The following is a 17,500-nucleotide window of genomic DNA, read 5'->3' as shown; positions in this document are numbered from 1 at the left end:
TTTTCGGAAATGATAGAACGGTCTTTGTACACGACAAAAAAATTATCCCATGGAGACCTGTATAATTATTGGGTTTATACCAATGAACAAAAAAAATACAACTTGAGCAATGAATTAATAAGTCGAATAAAAGCTCTAGAAAAAGAAAAAAAAGAAAAGGGATTTCTTTCTCTAGATATGCTAGAAAAAAGGACTAGATTTTGCAATCATGAGAATGAACAAGAATGCTTGATCAAAACATATGATCCTTTATTGAGCGGACCATGCCGTGGAGCAATAAAAAAATTGGATTTACGTACAATCATGAATGATTTTATCCCTTATATGGAAGATTCCATAAAAAGTCTTTGGATAAATAAGATCCATGAGCTACTTCCTAATAATTTCCGAGAATTTGAACATCAAAAGAATTCGCTTGGTGGCGGTAAATCATTTTTGAATTATATTGGTAATTCCTTAACTTCACTTTCTTTTGAATTCACACCCAATTTTTGTTTGAAAAACTCTTCTTTATTGGCAGAACAAAGAAAAATCGATTCAGAAAGTCAAGCAAAATCTTTGAAATTTGTATTCGATATAATTACAATTGATCCAAATGATCAAACAACTAGAAATGAATCTATTGGAATAGAAGAAATCAGTAAAAAAGTTTCTCGATGGTCATATAAATTGACCAATGTTTTGGAAGAACAGGAGGAAGAAAATGAGGAAAAATCGACGGAAGATAGTGAAATTCGTTCAAGAAAAACCAAATATGTGATAATTTATACTGATAATGAGAATAATACCAATTCTATTACTAATAAGGATAATAATATTGATAGTGATCAAAGAGAAGAGGTGGCTTTGATACGCTACCCGCAACAACCGGATTTTCGTAGGGATATAATAAAAGGATCCATGCGTACTCAAAGACGTAAAACAGTTATTTGGCAAATGTTTCAAGCAAATGCGCATTCCCCCCCTTTTTTGGGTCGAATAGACAAAACATTTTTTTTTTCTTCTTTTGATATCTCTGAAATGATGAATCTCATTTTTAGGAATTTGGTCGAGAGAGAACCGGAATTGAAAATTTCCAATTTTGAGGAGGAAGAGACAAAAGAAAAGAAAAAAAAAAACGAGGAGAAAAAAAAAGAGGAAAATGAACGGATAGCAATTTCAGAAACTTGGGATAACGTTCTATTTGCTCAAGTAATAAGAAGTTCAATGTTAGTAACCCAATCTTTTCTTAGAAAATACATTGTATTGCCTTCATTGATAATAGCTAAAAATATTGTCCGTATTTTATTATTCCAATCGCCCGAGTGGTATGAGGATTTGAAGGAATGGGATAGAGAAATACATGTTAAATGCACCTATAATGGTGTTCAATTATCGGAAACGGAATTTCCAAAAAATTGGTTAACAGACGGTATTCAGATAAAGATTCTATTTCCTTTCTTTCTTAAACCTTGGCGAAGATCTAAAATACGATCTCATCATAGAGATCCAATGAAAAAAAAAGGAAAAAAAGAAGATTTTTGTTTTTTAACAATTTGGGGAATGGAAGCAGAAGTTCCCTTTGGTTCTCCCCGAAAACGACCTCTTTTTTTTAAACCTATTTATAAAGAACTCAAAAAAAAAATTAGAAAAGTAAAAGTTCTAAAAGTTTTTAAAGAAAAAAAAAGATGGGTTATCAAAATAGTTCTAGTTATAAAACAAAAAATGAAGGAACTTGAAAAAGTAAACCCCATTTTCTTATTTGGATTGAGGAAGGTAAAAGTATATAAACCGAATGAAAATGTAAGAGATTCTAAAATAAATAATAAGATTATTCGCAAATCAACCATTCGAATTCGATCCATGAATTGGGCAAATTACTCACTCATAGAAAAAAAAATAAAGGATCTTGCTGACAGGACAGTCACAATCAGGAATCAAATAGAACTAGAACGAATTAGAAAAGACAAGAAAAAAATAGTTCTAACTTGTGATGATAAAAAATCGGAATCACAGAAACATATTTTGCAGATATTTAAAAGAAAAAAGATCCGATTTATACGTAAATTAAATTATTTTATGAAATCATTCATTGAAAAAATATACATAGATATCTTTCTACGTATGATTACTATTTTTAGGATCAATGCACAACTTTTCCTTGAATCAATAAAAAAAATTATCACAAAATCGATTTACAACGATGAAACAAATCGAGAAGGAATTGATGAAAGAGATCAAAATACAATGAACTTTATTTCGACTATAAAAAAATCGTTTTCTAATACTAATATCAGTAATAATAATTCAAATATTTATTATTATTATTATTATAATTATGATTTATCCTCTTTGTCCCAAGCATATGTATTTTACAAATTATCACAAACCCAATTACTTAACAAGTATCACTTGAGATCTGTACTTCAATATACCAGGACCCATTCTTTTATTAAGGATAAAATCAAGGATTATTGTATGACACGAGGAATATTTGATTCCAAATCAAAGCAAAAGAAAATTTATAAGTCTGGAAAAAATGAATGGAAAAACTGGTTAAAGGGCCATTATCAATACAATTTATCTCAGACAAAATGGTCTCGATTAGTACCTCAAAAATGGCGAAATAGAATCAACCAACGTTCTATGATTCAAAATAAAAACTCAATTAAATTTGATTCACATAAAAAAGAAAAAGACCAATTAATTCATTACATGAAGCAAAATTACTATGCGATGGCAGTGGATTCATTGACGAGTCAAAAAGAAAAATTTAAAAAACACTACAGATATTATCTTTTATCACATAAATATATGAATTATGGGAATAGGAAGGACTCATATATTTATGAATCAACATTACAAGTAAAAGGAGACCAAGAAATTCCATACAATTTCAATACACTGAAACCCGAATCATTTTATGTATTGGTAAGTATACCTATTAGTAATTATCTAGAAAAGGAATATATTATTGCTACACATAAAAATCTGGATAGAAAATATTTTGATTGTAGAATTCTCCATATTTATCTTAGAAAAGATATTTTTTCTAAGACAATTCATCAAGGAATTAAACCATCCAATCAAAAAAGTGTTTTTTTTGATTGGATGGGAATGAATCAAGAAAAGGTTTATCGTACCATATCAAATCTAGAACCCCGGTTCCTCCCAGAATTTGTGCCACTCTTTGATGCATATAGGATTAAACCATGGATCATACCAATCAAATTTCTTCTTTTTAATATTTATTTCTATAAAAATATTAGTCAAAATAAAAGCATCAACATAAATCAAAATAAAAAAAATCTTCAGATATCACCTAATCAAAAAGAATATCTTAAATTAGAAAATTCCAACCAAGAGAAAAACGAACAACAGGGACAAGAAAATCTTGGATCAGATCTACGAAAACAAAAAAAAAAAAATGTTGAAGACAATTACGCGAGATCAGACATTAAAAAAGGTAAAAAGAAAAAACAATCCAAGAAAAAGAAGGAAACAGAATTCAATTTCTTCCCGAAAAAATATTTCCTTTTTCAATCAAGATGGAATGACTCCTTGAATCAAAGAATGATCGATAATATCAAGGTATATTGTCACCTACTTAGACCGATAAATCCAAGTAAAATTGCTATATCCTCGATTCAAAAAGGAGAGATAAATCTGGGTGGAATGCTAATTCATAAAGATCCAACTCTTAGAGAATTGATAAAAAAAGGAATATTGATTGTCGAACCGATTCGTTTATCTATAAAAGGGGATGGAAAATTTATTATATATCAAACCCTAGGTATTTCATTGATCGATAAAATTAAGCACCAAACTAACAGAAAATGTATAAAAAAAAGATATGTTGATAAGAATAATTTTGATAAATCCGTTGCAAGACACGACAGTATGCTTGTGAATGGAGACAAAAGTCATTATGATTTCTTTGTTCCTGAAAATATTCTATCTCCTAGACGTCGTAGAGAATTGAGAATTCTAATTTGTTTTAATTCTCGTAATTGGAATTTTGTGGATAGAAATCTAGTATTTTGCAATGAAAAAAGCAACATAAGAAACTCTGGAAAATTTTTGAATGAGGACAAGCATTTTAATACTAATACAGATACAAATAAATTCATTAAATGCAAATTGTTTCTTTGGCCCAATTACCGATTAGAAGATTTAGCTTGTATGAATCGCTATTGGTTTAATACCAATAACGGCAGTCGTTTCAGTATGTCGAGGATATATATGTATCCACGATTCAGAATTTGTTAATTGTATATTTCCTATATATCTGTGATATTTTTCGGTAGATGAAAGCCGAAAGATATACATATACGCTGTATTACATTCTGGTACATGACACGGATTTAATGGCGTATCAACTCAATTGGATCTAGGACGAAATCGGCAGAATCTTTTTAGGTACAAAGAAATCATTCTCTTCCATGAATGTAGAAATGTATTTTCTCTTTCTTTTCTATTCTATCCAAATTTTCAATTTGGATAGAATAGAAAAGAAAGGAAAAAATCCAAATTTTGGTGTGTACTAGATTAAAATAACTGGCATAAAGATTATTATTTTTATTTTCCTGATCGATTCGGTAAAGTAAAATAAATCCATGGGAAAGAAAAAAGATAGAAAAATTTTTTTATGATCAAAAATTCATTCATCTCAGTTATTTCACAAGAAGAAAAAGAAGAAAACAAGGGTTCTGTTGAATTTCAAGTATTAAGTTTCACCAGTAAGATACGTAGACTTACTTCCCATTTGGAATTGCACAAAAGAGATTTTTTATCCCAAAGAGGTCTACGAATAATTCTGGGAAAACGTCAACGGCTCCTGGCTTATTTGTCAAAGAAAAATAGAGTCCGTTATAAGAAATTAATGGATCAGTTGGATATTCGGGAACCAAAAACTCGTTAATTTAATCGTTTGAATTTTTTTTTTAATAGTTATTTTATTAGATTTTTCATTTTGATGAACCTCGTTTTGAGGAATTCGTGGAATAATGAATTAAGGAAGAAAAAATATGACTATACCGGCTACAAGAAAAGATCTCATGATAGTCAATATGGGCCCTCACCACCCATCAATGCATGGTGTTCTTCGACTGATCGTTACTCTCGATGGTGAAGATGTTATTGATTGCGAACCCATATTGGGATATTTACACAGAGGAATGGAAAAAATAGCAGAAAACCGAACAATTATACAATATCTTCCTTATGTAACACGTTGGGATTATTTAGCTACTATGTTCACAGAGGCAATAACGGTAAATGCACCAGAACAATTGGAAAATGTTCAAGTACCTCAGAGAGCCAGTTATATCAGAGTAATTATGCTGGAGCTGAGTCGTATAGCTTCTCATTTGTTATGGCTTGGACCTTTTATGGCAGATATCGGTGCACAGACTCCTTTTTTCTATATTTTCAGAGAGAGAGAATTGTTATATGACCTATTCGAAGCCGCCACAGGTATGCGAATGATGCATAATTATTTCCGCATCGGAGGAGTAGCTGCTGATCTACCTCATGGCTGGATAGATAAATGTTTGGATTTCTGCAATTATTCTTTAACAGGAGTTGTTGAATATCAAAAACTTATTACACGGAATCCCATTTTTTTGGAACGAGTTGAAAGAGTGGGCATTATTGGTGGAGAGGAAGCAATAAATTGGGGTTTATCAGGACCAATGTTACGAGCTTCTGGAATCCAATGGGATCTTCGTAAGGTTGATCATTATGAGTGTTACAATGAATTCGATTGGGAAGTCCAATGGCAAAAAGAAGGAGATTCATTAGCTCGTTATTTAGTACGAATAGGTGAAATGGGGGAATCTATAAAAATTATTCAACAGGCTCTAGAAGGAATTCCTGGAGGTCCCTATGAGAATTTAGAAGTCCGACGCTTTGATAGAGCAAAAAATTCCGAATGGAATGATTTTGAATATAGATTTATTAGTAAAAAACCTTCACCCAATTTTGAATTGTCGAAACAAGAACTTTATGTCAGAGTAGAAGCCCCAAAAGGAGAATTAGGAATTTATTTGATAGGGGATAATAGCATTTTCCCCTGGAGATGGAAAATTCGTCCACCCGGTTTCATCAATTTGCAAATTCTTCCTCAGCTAGTTAAAAGAATGAAATTGGCTGATATCATGACGATACTAGGTAGTATAGATATCATTATGGGAGAAGTTGATCGTTGAAATGATAATTGATACGACAGAAGTACAAGCTATCAATTCTTTTTCTACATCGGAATCCATAAAAGAAATCTATGGATTCATATGGATGTTTGTATCCATTTTTACCCTTATATTTGGAATCATAATAGGGGTACTAGTAATTGTGTGGTTAGAAAGAGAAATATCTGCAACGATACAACAACGTATTGGGCCTGAATATGCTGGTCCGTTGGGAATTCTTCAAGCTCTAGCGGATGGGACTAAATTACTTTTTAAGGAGGACCTATTCCCATCTAGAGGAGATATTCGTTTGTTTAGTGTCGGACCGTCTATAGCGGTCATATCAATTCTACTAAGTTATTTAGTAATTCCTTTTGGATACCGCCTTGTTTTAGGTGATCTCAGTATAGGTGTTTTTTTATGGATCACCATTTCAAGTATCGCCCCTATTGGGCTTCTTATGTCAGGATATGGATCGAATAATAAATATTCTTTTTCAGGTGGTTTACGAGCTGCTGCTCAATCTATTAGTTATGAAATACCATTAACTCTATGTGTGTTATCAATATCTCTACGTGTGATTCGTTGGAACATGAACTTTTACCTCTTTCCTAGAAATAAATAAAGAAAAGAGGTTGAATGTATTGAATAGATATTTTTTTTATTCATCGATGAGTTAAACCAGATAGTTATATGAGTGAACAAAACAGCTTATAAATTTGCAGTAAGAAGAGAAAATCTCATTCCCTATGTACAAGAATGAAATTAAAGTAAACATAAGCAGCGTAAACTGTTTACCCCAAGATTGAGATTCTTTGATTAGTCATCATATCTTGAAGCGGGTGCAAAAGATCAACTGTGTGGAGTTTCCACTACTGCCTTGTATGTATTAACATACCGGGGATCAATCAAAAATCGGTGGACAGTTAGGAACACCAAGGTACACAAAGGATTAGTAATGGGGATAATGTAAGGTATCAAAAAAAGAGATATTTCTGCATAAAACGAATCATAATAAGGGCTTTAAGTTGGTAGAAATGATCAAGAAGTATCTCCCTACGATTCCGATCTCGAGTATGCTCCTATTCACTGATTAAAGAAATGACTATCAAGAACGAATTAATCCTTTATTTTTTTCTAAATACCTTCTTCTGAGACAGAAGAAGAGGAACAAAAGAAATGGAATGCAATAATCGAATGAATGAATAAAAATTTTTATAAAATAAAAAAAGATCTTTATTTATTCTTTCTTTCCTATATCCGTATTCATACATACGGAATTCTTATCATTATTCATGAACTAATGCATATATATATTGATAACGAATATTTTATTGAAAGATTAAGTTATTACCGAACAAAGAAAAATTATCATTATAAGGATGAGATCAATTCGGAAGCACTTTTTCTTATTCTAGCGGACAGAATTCCATTGGTCTAATTTGGGACTGGGACTCTCCGACGTATCTTTATTCGATCTATCCTCCAAAGAGGGTGAAAATACCGAACCAGTCCTTACATTTATTTGTGGCCATAGAGGAGCCGTATGAAGCTGAAGTTTCATGTACGGTTTTGTAATAGCGATGGGAACAGTGATGTTATTATCGACTATGATTATCTAATAGTTCAAGTACAGTTGATATAGTTGAAGCACAGTCAAAATATGGTTTTTGGGGGTGGAATCTGTGGCGTCAACCTATAGGGTTTATTGTTTTTCTAATTTCTTCTCTAGCCGAATGTGAGAGATTGCCATTTGATTTACCGGAAGCAGAGGAGGAATTAGTAGCAGGTTATCAAACCGAATATTCAGGTATCAAATTCGGTTTATTTTATATTGCTTCTTACCTAAATCTATTACTTTCTTCATTATTTGTAACAGTTCTTTACTTAGGTGGGTGGAATTTTTCTATTCCGTACATATCTATTCCTGAACTTTTCGGAATAAATAAAATGGCCGGAGTTTTTGGAATTACAGTTGGTATCTTTATTACATTAGCTAAAGCTTATTTGTTTCTGTTCATTCCTATCACAACAAGGTGGACTTTGCCTAGGATAAGAATGGACCAGCTATTAAATCTTGGATGGAAATTTCTTTTACCTATTTCTTTAGGTAATCTATTATTGACAACTTCTTCCCAACTTGTTTCACTATAAATAAGAAAATACGATAACGATATTCCAGATTCATAACCTCTTTCAAACAAGAGAAAGAAACATCAATTTATTCCTGGATATTTACAATATGTTCTCTATGGTGACTGGGTTCATGAATTATAGTCAACAAACAATACGAGCTGCAAGGTATATTGGTCAAAGTTTCGTAATTACCTTATCCCACACAAATCGTTTACCTATAACTATTCAATATCCTTATGAAAAATCGATCACATCAGAGCGTTTCCGTGGTCGAATCCACTTTGAATTTGATAAATGTATTGCTTGTGAAGTATGTGTTCGTGTATGCCCGATAGATCTACCCGTTGTAGATTGGAGATTTGAAAGAGATATTAAAAAAAAACAATTGCTTAATTATAGTATTGATTTTGGGGTCTGTATATTTTGTGGTAATTGTGTCGAGTATTGTCCAACAAACTGTTTATCAATGACTGAAGAATATGAACTTTCCACTTCTGATCGTCACGAATTGAATTATAATCAAATTGCTTTGGGTCGGTTACCAATGTCAATAATTGGAGATTATACAATTCAAACAGTTATGAATTCGACTCAAATCAAAATAGACAAAGATAAACCCTTTGATTCAAGAACGATTACCAATTACTAAAATTTTGTTTTGATATAAAAGACCCAAGCTTTTTTTATTTTGTTTGGTCAGTAACTACAAATAATAACTAATAATTATTGATTGTTGAGAATTATTCTTTGATTTAAACTGAGAATATATTTTTCGTGATGATTTCGAAATATACAATCCCCATTACTCTTTTCTCGATAATTTTATCTATATCTACATTAATAGATATAAAAAAAAAAGTTTTAATTCAATTAGGAATGTATCATATACAAGAAAAAAATGGGGCAACCCCTTTTCCTTTCCTGGACCATTCAGTAAGGTCATGAAATATTTCGACTTATTTATTAATTTATTATTTTAATAATGGATTTACCTGGACCAATACATGATATTCTTGTAGTATTTTTTGGATCAGTTCTTATATTAGGAGGTCTGGGAGTAGTATTACTTACCAATCCCATTTTTTCTGCCTTTTCGTTGGGATTGGTTCTTGTTTGTATATCCTTATTCTATATTCTATCGAATTCCTATTTTGTAGCTGCCGCACAGCTCCTTATTTATGTTGGAGCTATAAATGTCTTAATCATATTTGCTGTAATGTTCATGAATGGTTCAGAATATTCCAATGATTCCTATTTTTGGACCATTGGAGATGGGGTCACTTCACTGGTTTGTACAAGTATTCTTTTTTCACTAATTACTATTATCCCAGATACGTCATGGTACGGAATTTTTTGGACTACAAGATCAAGCCAGATTATGGAACAGGACCTAATAAGTAACATTCAACAAATTGGTATTCATTTATCAACAGATTTTTATCTTCCGTTTGAACTCATTTCCATAATTCTTTTAGTTTCCTTGATAGGTGCAATTACTATGGCTCGTCAATAACAAATACTTAGAATTAAATTCTAAGATTTAAATTCTAAGATTTATAAATTCTAAATAAATAAAATAAATGGAAAGGTTTAAGGTTTTTATAAGGTTTTTAATTAAACCTATCTATTGCCAATACCTTCTTTTATTCTGTAATCGTTCTATTCTAATCAATCGAATCGGTTGAATTGTTGTTCATATTAAAATGAATCGAGATTGATAAGGAGTTAGTCAATGATGTTCGAGCATGTACTTTTTTTGAGTGTCTATTTATTCTCTATCGGTATCTATGGATTGATCACAAGTCGAAAGATGGTTAGAGCACTTATGTGTCTTGAGCTTATACTCAATTCGGTTAATATCAATCTCGTAACATTTTCTGATATATTTGATAGTCGCCAATTAAAAGGCGACATTTTCTCAATCTTTGTTATAGCTGTTGCGGCTGCTGAAGCGGCTATTGGGCTAGCTATTGTTTCATCAATCCATCGTAACAGAAAATCAACTCGTATCAATCAATCGAATTTGTTGAATAATTAGTTATGATCATAAGATACATAATATCACATAGAATATTAATCTATTAGATATTATATTAAAAATATCAATTTATTTATAAATTGATATTTTTTAATATAATATTATTAATATAATATCAATTTATTCTAATCTAATTTTATTAGAATTAATACGTTTTTATTAGAATTAATATGTTATTATTAATTTTTTTATTATATTTTTATTATAATTATCATATTATTTATTATAATTATTTAATTATTATATAATATAATAATTAAATAATAATTAATATACTTATATAATAATTAATATACTTATTTATTATTATTATAATTTTATTATTTTGATTTTTATTATTATATTATTATAAATATATAAAATATAAATATAAATAAAATATAAATATAAAATATATATATATTTTTAGTATTGAATTAATTTACTATTGAATAATAAATATTTTCATATTGAATAAATACTTTGAATTAATATTGAAATATTGACCAATTTGTTGGTCAATTTGAATTCACATGTGCAACTCGCATGATCATGGTTGTTGAAAGAGAAATCAAAGTCTCTTGGACTTTTCTCATGAACAGGTTTAGAAATATATTGATTCTTAAAATTTTGATAAACCACCGCTTCGTCTGGTGTCTACAATATAAATGTATGATTCATTTACTACTAATTTTACCAGATCGAAAATTTTTTATGCTCAAAACTGGAATTTATAGATCCAATGTCACATTCAGTAAAAATTTATGATACATGTATAGGGTGTACTCAATGTGTACGAGCCTGCCCCACAGATGTATTGGAAATGATACCTTGGGACGGATGTAAAGCTAAGCAAATTGCTTCCGCACCAAGAACCGAAGACTGTGTAGGTTGTAAGAGATGTGAATCCGCCTGCCCAACAGATTTTTTGAGTGTCCGTGTTTATTTATGTGATGAAACAACTCGCAGCATGGGTCTATCTTATTGATACGTTACAAAAAACTCCACTTGAATCATTTGATTCCTCTTTACCGACAAAAACCCGTGCTCGATAAAATTTATTATTTCGAGCACGGGTTTTTCTGGTCAAAACATATCTTGTCTTTATCACGAGTTATTTTCCTTGGTTAACAATACTTGTAGTTTTGCCGATATTCGCGGGTTCTTCAATTTTCTTTTTTCCTCATAAAGGAAATAAGATGTTTAGATGGTATACTATTTGTATATGCTTATTAGAACTCCTTCTAACAACCTATGCATTCTGTTATCATTTCCAATTGGACGATCCATTAATCCAATTGGAAGAAGATTATAAATGGATAGATATTTTTGATTTTCACTGGAGACTGGGAATCGATGGACTTTCCATAGGACCCATTTTACTGACAGGATTTATCACTACTTTAGCTACTTTAGCAGCTTGGCCAGTTACGCGAAATTCGCAATTGTTCTATTTCCTGATGTTAGCAATGTACAGCGGTCAAATAGGATCATTTTCTTCTCGAGACCTTTTACTTTTTTTCATCATGTGGGAGTTAGAATTAATTCCTGTTTACTTACTTTTATCCATGTGGGGAGGAAAAAAACGTCTCTACTCGGCTACAAAGTTTATTTTGTACACGGCAGGGGGTTCTATTTTTCTCTTAATAGGAGTTCTAGGTATGGGTTTATATGGTTCCAATGAACCAACATTAGATTTTGAAAGATTAGCTAATCAATCATATCCTGTGGCATTGGAAATAATATTATATTTTGGTTTCTTTATTGCTTATGCTGTCAAATCGCCGATTATACCCCTGCATACATGGTTACCAAATACCCATGGAGAAGCACATTACAGTACATGTATGCTTCTAGCTGGAATCTTATTAAAAATGGGAGCATACGGATTGATTCGGATCAATATGGAATTATTACCCCACGCTCATTCTATATTTTCTCCCTGGTTGGTAATAGTTGGAACGATGCAAATAATCTATGCAGCTTTAATTTCTCTCGGTCAACGCAATTTTAAAAAGAGAATAGCCTATTCCTCTGTATCTCACATGGGTTTTACAATTATAGGAATTGGTTCTATAACCGACATGGGACTCAATGGAGCCATTTTACAAATACTCTCTCATGGATTTATTGGTGCTGCACTTTTTTTCTTGGCGGGAACGAGTTGTGATAGAATACGTCTTGTTTATCTCGACGAAATGGGAGGGATATCCATCCCAATGCCAAAAATATTTACCATGTTCAGTAGTTTCTCGATGGCTTCTCTTGCATTGCCAGGAATGAGTGGTTTTGTTGCGGAATCAGTAGTATTTTTTGGAATAATTACTAGTCCAAAATATCTTTTAATACCAAAAATACTAATTACTTTTGTAATGGCAATTGGAGTGATATTAACTCCTATTTATTTATTATCTATGTCACGTCAGATGTTCTATGGATACAAACTATTCAATGTTCCACACTCTAATTTTTTTGATTCTGGACCACGAGAACTATTTGTTTCAATTTGTATCTTTCTACCCATAATAGGGATTGGTATTTATCCTGATTTCGTTCTCTCGTTATCAGTTGACAGGGTACAAGCTATCCTATCTAATTACTTTTATAGATAGTGTTTCATTAATGAGACAAAAAGTCTTATAATTCTTTAATTTAAAAATTTTTTTAAAATCGTTCGCTGTACAATGCAAAAAAATAAAGTGAATTAGAATTGTAATGAGATGCATTTCGAGTTTTTGTTTTGACAACCTGTCAAAACAAAAACTCGAACAAGCAAACTTTCGTTATATATGGGACGATATTCTTATGTATTTTTCATGTAGCTTATTCAATTAGATGTTAATGTGAATGAACCATAACTATGTAAACCTATTCCTAATAGATTGACCCCAAAATAGCATATCCAAATTATAAAAAATCCTATAGAAGCTATAAGTGCCGAATTCGTACCTTGTAAACTTTGATTTGTTCTAGTATGTAAATAAATCGCGAATACGGTCCAAGTAATAAATGCCCAAGTTTCCTTCGGATCCCAACTCCAATAAGATCCCCATGCTTCATTGGCCCATACTGCTCCACATAGAATGCCTATGGTTAAAAAAGTAAACCCTAAACTAATCATACGATAACTCCAATAATCCAAATGCTGAGTCAATTGATATTTGTAATAATTTCGAAATGAAAAAGAAGAAGGGTTTTTAATTTTAAAAACCCTTCTTCTTTTTTCATTCAAGTATTTAATCTCACCAAAGAAAAATGGTCTAATTAAGAAATTTTTTCTTTTACAAAAAAAATGTATGTTGTTTCGAAATGTAATGATTAGAAGAGCAATTGATAATAACGATCCGCATAAAAGAGCTGCATAGCTCAATAACATCATACTTACGTGCATCATTAACCACTGAGATTGTAGAGCAGGTACTAATATTGCGGATTGATGCATTTCAGTTGAAAGACCCGACGTAGCGAAACCTTGAGTAAAAATAGTACTTGGGGTAGTTATTATGCTTAAATTATTTTTATGGTTCGATTTCTTGGAAATTATATGAATAATAAATAAACTACATGAAAGGAAGATTAATGACTCGTATAAATTACTTAACGGAAAATGTCCCGAAGAAATCCAACGAGAAATTAATAATCCTGTTATAGAGAAAAAGGTGACTATCATCCCTTTTTCCGATGAATCACGTAATCCTACGATTTCGTAGACTAATAAGTTCATGAAATGAATCGTAATTACAATTGAAATGATCGAAAAAGAGATATGAGTTAATATATGCTCTAAAGCTACAAATATCATAGAAAAAGTGCCTCCTATTACATTACAGGATTGAAATCGGGAATTAAATACATTATAGGATACATTGCGCCTCTTTTAGAGGATGCCGCCACTCGGACTCGAACCGAGATGCTCTAGCACTGCTTCCTAAGAGCAGCGTGTCTACCGATTTCACCATGGCGGCTTACTTGAAATAATAATATCCAATTCATGTTGAATCGTCAAGAATCAAGGATTCAATATAGTCTAGGAAACATTAGAATCGATGAAAAAAAACTCGTTTAAATTCATATTTGAATCTTCATTCAATAAAATAATCCTTAGTTAGTATCGTCCTAGGTTCAGTTTTAACAATCAACTTTCACGTACTATAAACTAAGTTCCCCGATACAGTTGAAATTTCGATAGTTTTGTTCTCAGTCGAGGTATAGAATTAAGAATTGTCCTTTTTCTTTCTATTTTTTTTGATGATTTGTTTTTCATTTTGAATCCGATGAAATCGGATTCAAAATGAAAAACATTGATTTTTTTATTGAAAAAAAAAATCAAATAACTAAGATCTCATATGTATTACAATTTCATCACTAAATCCATTTGGAATTTTTCTAACGATTCCGATACTTTAGTATCATTAAGTATTAATACTCTTCATTGTGTATATGTATATAAATAAGGTAACATTTACCAAACCAATTAAGTTTTAGGCTAGGCATATAAAAAAAAGAGTTTAAATTTCTATGGCAATTGTACTATTCACAATAGAAAAATAGGATTAAGATTTTCTATTGTGAATAGTTAATGGATAGGGAAAAATACTATTCTTAACTTAATAAGAATAAGAACCCAATATACAGAAAACTCTTATTCTACATACCGCAGCTAGTTATAACTAATATTGAGTAGTTCAATACATTAATTAATGTGAATCGTTCATCTTAAAAAATTTTCAGTTCTTCGGGCTATGTCAATTCCGATTATCCCAAGACTTTATTATTTGTTTGTCGCACAAAAAAACTTTTTGAATGTCCGGTAGAAACCGATTTCGCTAAAGAAAAAGCTTTTGCTGCAGTTAAATATCCTTTTTTCTTCCAAATATTCCTACGAATATGTTTTTTTGACATAGAAATACATTTTTTTGGAACTGCCATTCAAAAAAGGGTTACTCATTTTTATTTATCGTTGTATGTGAAAGACATGTATTGTTCGGAATAGATCCTTTTTTTTAATCATTATCTATACTTTATTCTGTGAATAATAGTTTTTTTTTAACTTTCAACATTTAACATAATTTAACATTTAACATAAAATAACAAATAATATATATATATATATATATATTATATTTTTTTTTCATTATTATTGTTTATCCTTTTCGAAAGAGATAAGAATTGGTGAATCGGAAACAATTATTAATTATAAAATATAAAAAAAAATCTCAATTTGTTTGTTTTCTTATGGAACATACATATCAATATGCATGGATAATACCTTTTCTTCCACTTACAGTTACTATGTCAATAGGATTTGGACTTATACTTATTCCGACAGCAACAAAAAATATTCGTCGTATATGGGCTTTTCCTAGTATTTTTTTGTTAAGTGTAGCTATGGGATTTTCGGCCAATCTGTCTATTCAACAAATAAATGGAAGTTTTATTTATCAATATCTATGGTCTTGGACCATAGATATTGATTTTTCCTTAGAGTTTGGATATTTGATCGATCCACTTACTTCTATTATGTCAATACTAATTACTACTGTTGGAGTCGTGATTCTTATTTATAGTGACAATTATATGTCTCACGACCAAGGATATTTGAGATTTTTTGCTTATATGAGTTTTTCCAATACTTCCATGTTGGGATTAGTTACCAGTTCTAATTTGATACAAATTCATATTTTTTGGGAACTAGTGGGAATGTGTTCCTATTTATTAATAGGGTTTTGGTTCACACGACCGATTGCCGCAAGTGCTTGTCAAAAAGCTTTTGTAACTAATCGTGTAGGAGATTTTGGTTTATTATTAGGAATCTTAGGTCTTTATTGGATAACAGGTAGTTTGGAATTTCGGGATTTGTTCGAAATAGCTAATAACTTGATCCATAATAATGGGGTCAGCTCCTTATTTGCTACTTTGTGCGCCTCTTTATTATTTGTCGGTGCAGTTTCTAAATCTGCACAATTCCCCCTCCACGTATGGTTACCTGATGCCATGGAAGGACCTACTCCTATCTCGGCCCTTATACACGCGGCTACTATGGTAGCAGCAGGAATTTTTCTTGTAGCTCGGCTTATTCCTCTTTTCATAGACATACCTTATATAATGAATTTCATTTCTTTAATAGGTGTAATAACAGTACTATTAGGAGCTACTTTTTCTCTTGCTCAAAGAGACATTAAAAGAAGTTTAGCTTATTCTACAATGTCTCAATTAGGTTATATTATGTTAGCTCTAGGTATAGGTTCTTATCGAGCGGCTTTATTCCATTTGATCACTCATGCCTATTCTAAAGCTTTATTGTTTTTGGGATCTGGATCTATTATTCATTCAATGGAACCTATTGTTGGATATTCACCAGAAAAAAGTCAGAATATGGTTCTTATGGGTGGTTTAACAAGATATGTTCCAATTACAAGAACTGCTTTTTTATTAGGTACACTTTCTCTTTGTGGTATTCCACCTCTTGCTTGTTTTTGGTCCAAAGATGAAATTCTTAATGATAGTTGGTTATATTCACCAATTTTTGCAATAATACCTTATTTCACAATAGGATTAACCGCATTTTATATGTTTCGGGTATATTTACTTACCTTTGATGGGTATTTGCGCATTTATTTTCAAAATCACAGTAGCACTAAAAGTAACTCGTTCTATTCAATATCTCTATGGGGAAAAGAAGCACCAAAAACAGTCAATAAAAATTTACTTTTATCAACAATGAATAGTAAGGTCCACTTTTTTTCAAAAGATACATATCAAATTTTTGATAATGATAAGATACGATACTTTAGTACTTACTTTGGAAATAAATATACTTCCATGTATCCTCACGAATCAGACAATACCATGCTATTTCCTCTGCTTGTATTGGTACTATTTACTTTGTTCGTTGGATCAATAGGAATTTCTTTTGATCAAGGAGTAATGGATTCTGATATATTATCGAAATGGTTAACCCCATCCCAAAATCTTTTCCATCCAAACTCGAATTATTCTGTGAATTGGTATGAATTTTTTACAAATTCCATTTTTTCAGTAAGTATAGCCTTTTTTGGATTATTCATAGCATATATTATATATGGGTCTGTTTATTCATTTTTCCAGAATTTGGACTTAATCAATTCATTTGTAAAAGGGAGCCCTAAGAGAATTATCTTGGACCAAATAAAAAATATTA

General features: G+C 31.0%; 12 protein-coding genes and 1 non-coding gene across 13 annotated transcripts in view; 10 read left to right on the top strand and 3 right to left on the bottom strand. All coding sequences in view use genetic code 11, as the record gives it.

Annotated features, from left to right (window-relative positions):
- Positions 1 to 4,248, top strand: part of ycf1 (hypothetical protein RF1) — a 5,490-nt gene extending 1,242 nt beyond the window's left edge. The window contains exon 1 of the mRNA in view: positions 1 to 4,248. This exon is cut by the window's left edge and continues 1,242 nt beyond it. Within this exon, the coding sequence (YP_006073162.1) occupies positions 1 to 4,248 (4,248 nt within the window).
- A 379-nt stretch (positions 4,249 to 4,627) lies between these two features.
- On the top strand, positions 4,628 to 4,900 carry rps15 (ribosomal protein S15). The gene has a single exon. It carries the CDS (start codon positions 4,628 to 4,630, stop codon positions 4,898 to 4,900), a length of 273 nt encoding a protein of 90 aa, YP_006073161.1.
- A 106-nt stretch (positions 4,901 to 5,006) lies between these two features.
- Positions 5,007 to 6,188, top strand: ndhH (NADH dehydrogenase subunit 7). The gene has a single exon. It carries the CDS (start codon positions 5,007 to 5,009, stop codon positions 6,186 to 6,188), a length of 1,182 nt encoding a protein of 393 aa, YP_006073160.1.
- Position 6,189: 1 nt separating this feature from the next.
- Positions 6,190 to 8,321, top strand: ndhA (NADH dehydrogenase subunit 1). The gene is made up of 2 exons: positions 6,190 to 6,742; positions 7,783 to 8,321. The coding sequence occupies exons 1-2, from the start codon at positions 6,190 to 6,192 to the stop codon at positions 8,319 to 8,321; spliced, it is 1,092 nt and encodes a 363-aa protein (YP_006073159.1).
- An 88-nt stretch (positions 8,322 to 8,409) lies between these two features.
- Positions 8,410 to 8,952, top strand: ndhI (NADH dehydrogenase subunit I). The gene has a single exon. The coding sequence runs from the start codon at positions 8,410 to 8,412 to the stop codon at positions 8,950 to 8,952; it is 543 nt and encodes a 180-aa protein (YP_006073158.1).
- A 333-nt stretch (positions 8,953 to 9,285) lies between these two features.
- Positions 9,286 to 9,816, top strand: ndhG (NADH dehydrogenase subunit 6). Its single transcript has one exon. It carries the CDS (start codon positions 9,286 to 9,288, stop codon positions 9,814 to 9,816), a length of 531 nt encoding a protein of 176 aa, YP_006073157.1.
- Positions 9,817 to 10,035: 219 nt separating this feature from the next.
- Positions 10,036 to 10,341, top strand: ndhE (NADH dehydrogenase subunit 4L). The gene has a single exon. The coding sequence runs from the start codon at positions 10,036 to 10,038 to the stop codon at positions 10,339 to 10,341; it is 306 nt and encodes a 101-aa protein (YP_006073156.1).
- Positions 10,342 to 11,062: 721 nt separating this feature from the next.
- Positions 11,063 to 11,308, top strand: psaC (photosystem I subunit VII). The gene has a single exon. It carries the CDS (start codon positions 11,063 to 11,065, stop codon positions 11,306 to 11,308), a length of 246 nt encoding a protein of 81 aa, YP_006073155.1.
- A 118-nt stretch (positions 11,309 to 11,426) lies between these two features.
- ndhD (NADH dehydrogenase subunit 4) lies at positions 11,427 to 12,932 on the top strand. The gene has a single exon. The coding sequence runs from the start codon at positions 11,427 to 11,429 to the stop codon at positions 12,930 to 12,932; it is 1,506 nt and encodes a 501-aa protein (YP_006073154.1).
- A 215-nt stretch (positions 12,933 to 13,147) lies between these two features.
- Positions 13,148 to 14,122, bottom strand: ccsA (cytochrome c heme attachment protein). The gene has a single exon. It carries the CDS (start codon positions 14,120 to 14,122, stop codon positions 13,148 to 13,150), a length of 975 nt encoding a protein of 324 aa, YP_006073153.1.
- Positions 14,123 to 14,205: 83 nt separating this feature from the next.
- Positions 14,206 to 14,285, bottom strand: trnL-UAG. Its single transcript has one exon. It is a non-coding gene; the product is annotated as a tRNA-Leu (tRNA).
- A 790-nt stretch (positions 14,286 to 15,075) lies between these two features.
- On the bottom strand, positions 15,076 to 15,249 carry rpl32 (ribosomal protein L32). Its single transcript has one exon. It carries the CDS (start codon positions 15,247 to 15,249, stop codon positions 15,076 to 15,078), a length of 174 nt encoding a protein of 57 aa, YP_006073152.1.
- Positions 15,250 to 15,555: 306 nt separating this feature from the next.
- ndhF (NADH dehydrogenase subunit 5) overlaps positions 15,556 to 17,500 on the top strand; it is a 2,238-nt gene continuing 293 nt past the window's right edge. The window contains exon 1 of the mRNA in view: positions 15,556 to 17,500. This exon is cut by the window's right edge and continues 293 nt beyond it. Coding sequence (YP_006073151.1) covers positions 15,556 to 17,500 — 1,945 coding nt within the window.

This window comes from Elaeis guineensis, chloroplast (assembly GCF_000442705.2).
Source record: "Elaeis guineensis chloroplast, complete genome".
NCBI lineage: Eukaryota > Viridiplantae > Streptophyta > Magnoliopsida > Arecales > Arecaceae > Elaeis > Elaeis guineensis.
This window is presented reverse-complemented; position numbering and strand designations above follow the sequence as displayed.